The 4745-nt window shown below is 41.7% G+C and overlaps 1 protein-coding gene across 1 annotated transcript in view; it reads right to left on the bottom strand.

Moving 5' to 3' along the window:
- LOC105297584 (tubulin alpha-1C chain-like) overlaps positions 1-4745 on the bottom strand; it is a 12474-nt gene that overhangs the window by 2239 nt on the left and 5490 nt on the right. Inside the window, exons 2-5 of the mRNA XM_011368346.1 lie at positions 4017-4018; positions 2538-2760; positions 2247-2395; positions 1-380 (exon numbers count right to left, since the gene is read on the bottom strand). Of these exons, the coding sequence (XP_011366648.1) occupies positions 1-380; positions 2247-2395; positions 2538-2760; positions 4017-4018 (754 nt within the window). The remainder of the gene's footprint in view (positions 381-2246; positions 2396-2537; positions 2761-4016; positions 4019-4745) is intronic.

Raw genomic sequence — 4745 nt, 5'->3', positions numbered from 1 at the left:
AGATCAACATTCAGGGCTCCATCAAATCTCAGGGAAGCAGTGATGGAGGACACAATCTGGCTAATAAGGCGGTTCAGGTTAGTGTAGGTTGGGCGCTCAATATCAAGGTTTCTACGACAGATGTCATAGATGGCCTCGTTGTCAACCATGAAGGCACAATCGGAGTGCTCCAGGGTGGTGTGGGTGGTGAGGATGGAGTTGTAGGGCTCAACTACAGCTGTGGAAACCTGGGGGGCTGGGTAAATGGAGAACTCCAGCTTGGACTTCTTGCCATAATCGACAGAGAGACGTTCCATCAGCAGGGAGGTGAACCCAGAACCAGTTCCCCCACCAAAGCTATGGAAAACCAAGAAGCCCTGAAGACCTGTGCACTGGTCAGCCTGCAAAAAAAAAAAAAAAAAGTTTTAATTTTAGCTTTGGTGAAAGCTGTAATCACTTCCTTGAATCTGTAATTATGTTGATCAAGATTTTAAAAATCTTTTGAATGTTTGCTAAGAAAGCAGTTGAAACAGTAAGCCTCTAAAGTGCTAAGTGATTCAGAGAAACTTCACAATTAACTCCTGGGAGGGGGTGAAATCTGCTGAGGGCTATTTAAAAATGAACTATTTTCATAGATGTAGGCAGAAGAATCAAGGATTGGAATGGATACATACAGGGCCCAAGTTTTAGTGACTGGGAGGGCACCCTCTGGTGCCCTTGCTGTGACTACAGAACAAGGGCAACTTATCAGTTGGAGAGCTACCAAGGACAGGCCTGGGACCACCAGCCCCGTACAATGGATATCTTTAAAAGGTTTGGCAGCTGCTTTCTGAGCTGGAATATGACAGAATAGCCAAGTTCCAATACCCTGGTGCTGGAGTCAGCCTGGGTCTGGATCTGATTCTACCAGTTCCTTGCTGTGTGATTTTGACCAAATTCATTTCTCGATCTCAGTTTTCTCATTCAGTAAATAAGGAGAATAGTAATCTAGCTCAGGTTGAGAATTAAATGAGTACTTGGAACAGTGCACAGTAACACTTGTTACCAGAAAGCCTATTCATTCTGGGAAAGGTGACTTGCTGTCACAATTCCAGGAGACCTTATGTCACTGGGCCTTTCTACCACTTAACTGAGCTATTCTAGTTAGCACATAGCAGCTCTAGGAAAGGGTGTTTTTGACCTTTCTGTTGATGATCCCCAGTACTCAAAGGTGCTCAGAGATTTGTGGACATTCTCTACCAACCCCTCACTGAATGAAATCAATGTACAAGATCCTAGTCCACCAATTGCATCTATTAAGCCTCATGTAGACACAGTAGCATTATCAAGGAAAAATGCAATTGTTTTGGTATTTAATGAACTTCACTCTAGAACCTCAATGGCTTTCACTAGGTTTAATTGTTGCCAAAGGCAGGTCCTGATTTCCAAGTCAGTGCTTATAGCTGAAGTTTGACTTACAAACAGGAATCATTAACCCAATTTTGCTGAGAAAACTATGATAAACATCTGGAAAAGTATGAAGCCATGAATGATGCAAGGCCATTCTTTTTAGAATAGACCAGTTGTGGTTAGGCTTAGTATAATGTGATTTTCCTAACAAGGTACTTCACCCCAGCCTTCATTATTGGTTTTTGGTTAATTACTTACAAGCTGCCCACATGTCTAAGGAGCAGAGAGTCAGCTGACTGCCAGACTCTTAATTAAAATGACCCAAACAGAACACTTATCAACTTCAAGGACATGAATAGTTGCTTAAGATTTTTCTGCCACAGGGCCAGTCCACTACCCCGAGCTCTAGTAGAAAAGCAAGCCTACTGCTTTTTGTGTTTATATCTCAATGCCTTCCAAGTTTCAATGAGTGATACTTGCTTCTATAATAAGGGAGCTCCCCTGACTCTACTTTCAATGTTGGAAGTTTCTTTCCATTGTGGCCATTTCTAGTCAGTGTTATACTGGCCTCTTGAGCTCTGAACTTTTTGTATTAACATAAGGCGCCAGTCCAGATTTTTTGTTTTGTTTTGTTTTTTACTAGTTTGATTAGTTACATGTCAGAGTCAGTCACCTACTCACTCAGTGTAACTAGGCTAAAGAGCACTTATCCCTGCCCTAAACAGTTGTCCCATAACCCAGGACTGTCTGGTTTAAAAGCCTAGTTACTTACTTAGCAGTCTAAGGCCTAGTTTAGTGTCAAAGACTGGTTCTTGTTTGGTCTCTTAAAACTGTAAGAGAAGACTCTCACTCCACTTTAAATAAAGTACTGTGTTTACCAGCTTCCGAATTCGGTCCAAGACAAGGTCAATGATCTCCTTGCCAATGGTGTAGTGTCCGCGAGCATAGTTATTGGCGGCATCTTCCTTGCCTGTGATGAGCTGCTCGGGGTGGAAGAGCTGGCGGTAGGTGCCAGTGCGAACTTCATCTGGAAAAGGGAAACAAAGTGGCCATCTATCACCAACAACCTGCACAAGCCTGCTCAACCCCAGGGCATCAACAGAACCCCCGGGACACACGTCCTGCCCCAGACCCTTGGGATATCACTTGGGTTACTGAGGTCAACTCACCAATGACTGTGGGTTCCAGGTCTACAAACACTGCCCTGGGCACATGCTTGCCAGCGCCTGTCTCACTGAAGAAGGTGTTGAAGGAGTCGTCTCCCCCACCAATGGTTTTGTCACTTGGCATCTGGCCATCAGGCTGGATGCCATGTTCCAGGCAGTAGAGCTCCCAGCAGGCATTGCCAATCTGAACACCAGCCTGGCCAACATGGATGGAGATGCACTCACGCTGTGAGAGGAAGGAAGGAAATGTCAGAATGACACATCAGATGGGACATTTAGGAATGATTCACACCTAAATGACTAATCTTCGGGACAGATAATTACCTTTCTGGAGGCAACTCCCGCCCTGAACTATTGCAGAAGCAACAGTCTGCTGAAAACTAATTCAGAGAAAATGCTTGAAAAAACCAAGATACGTTAATGAACTAGGCCAGACCAGAGACTAGATCCTTCCTGTGTAGCCCTATTAAATATTCAAGGTCAGGTTTCTACCATTTCAGAAAGACAAATCTGCTCTATAACAATACATTTCCCCCAGCTCCTGGGAAAAGCCTGATTCCATAAGTCATGTAAAATTCCCCCTTTCAGCTCTGATTCATTCTGTGTGATTGTGTAACTAGTGAGCTCATTCTGGTCCTTCTTTAATCCTATTCTTTAAAAGACAAGAGCTTTTAAACCAGTTTAAACCACCAAACTACAGCCATATGACTCATGGAAAAAACGCCAGATAAGCAGCAGTTAGCTGCATTTTAAAAAGTGTAGTCAGAGGCAGCTTTCTAACCTTGTGGAAGAATTTAATCTTAAGAAAGAACATTCTTCCTTATTATCAAACATCTTGGGGGGGCGAGCAGGGTGGAGACACATAGTATTAAAAGCTAGAATTGTCACCAAGAGTTTACTAACAGTTTAAGAAATTAGCTGTTTCCTAGTAAAATGTATCTCTGGCACTGTGGAAAAAAGTCTCGTTTCAAGAATTTAACACTACTGGGAAAGTGTTCATTTTTCTTTACTTGCTGAACAAAATCATTTATAAGTTGCCAAACGCATTCCTGCTTAGTAAAATAAGGCAATGAACATCTATAGACTTAAGAGAGAAACAAAGAGAGTATTTATTGTATTTCATCTCAAGTCAGATTAACTATTTGAGACTGGCAGAGGACTTTCAAAATATTGACACCAAGTATCTCTCATTACATTTTCCTCAAATAAGAGGGTTTCAAGATTTTAAAAGCCGCTCATAGGAAACTAGAGAAAACGCAACACTAGCTATGATCTCAGAGTCAGTCTAGTATCAAAACTTTAGCTATAAAAATCCAATTACTCACAACCTTTGAGTTACTATCCCTTCCTTCCCACCTACACTCCCCATAAAACAATCTCCGTCTCTTGACCACATCGGCAAGCTCAGGATCACCTGCATTATCCAGCTCTAGGGCTGTGAGAGAAAAAGGGAGTTGTTCTAATGAACTCATGACTATTTACCACTGCATCATGTTTACCTTTAACTGGACTTTGGAAATTCCACAGCCAGAGAGAAAGCTGGAGAGAAACAGAGATCTCTCCATGACAGACCCAGGCCCAAGGAGATAAACTATCTGAGAAGATACTCTCAATCTAATGAAGCACTTCTATTGAAACCTTTCAAGTGCCCAAATTTTCATTCATTGTGCCACAGCCTGGCTTTCTGTTTAGACTGTGCCAGCCACTCTCCTCTGGCCACTAGGGCGATGAAGTGAGACATAGGTGATAGAGTCAACTAGCTTTAACTGGTTAAGCATCCACGGTCTCTTCTAAAAATAAATAAAACCAAACACAAAATTATTAATCTAACCAGTGGTTGCTGTAATAAGCCTGCTGTTTCCACTCTCCTGCCCTTTAAACAGTCACACTACTTTCTGAATCACACTTTTACTTCTATCTTTTTGGTCTTGGTGAAAAATGCTCAAGCAAGTTTTTACAGTTAGACATACTTTTAACTGTGGTAGTCTCTGAAGAGACTAACTGGTGGACTATTCGATGTATTCTTTAAAAAAAAAAAAGATACTATTTTGAACCATTTGATACACAAATACTAGTTTTAAAACGTGGATTATTTTGGGTAGACCTCCAACAGAAGCTAAGATAGTTGTTTCCAAAACCTCTGGAAGCTACATAGAAAATACTCGTTGTGCATTATTTCACAATTTTTTCAAAACATTGTCAGTACTAGTT

The sequence above is a fragment of the Pteropus vampyrus genome, unplaced genomic scaffold (genome assembly GCF_000151845.1).
Source record: "Pteropus vampyrus isolate Shadow unplaced genomic scaffold, Pvam_2.0 Scaffold140, whole genome shotgun sequence".
Taxonomy (NCBI): Eukaryota; Metazoa; Chordata; class Mammalia; order Chiroptera; family Pteropodidae; genus Pteropus; species Pteropus vampyrus.
Note: the sequence above shows the minus strand (reverse complement) of the source record. Positions and strands in the feature narration are given on the sequence as shown.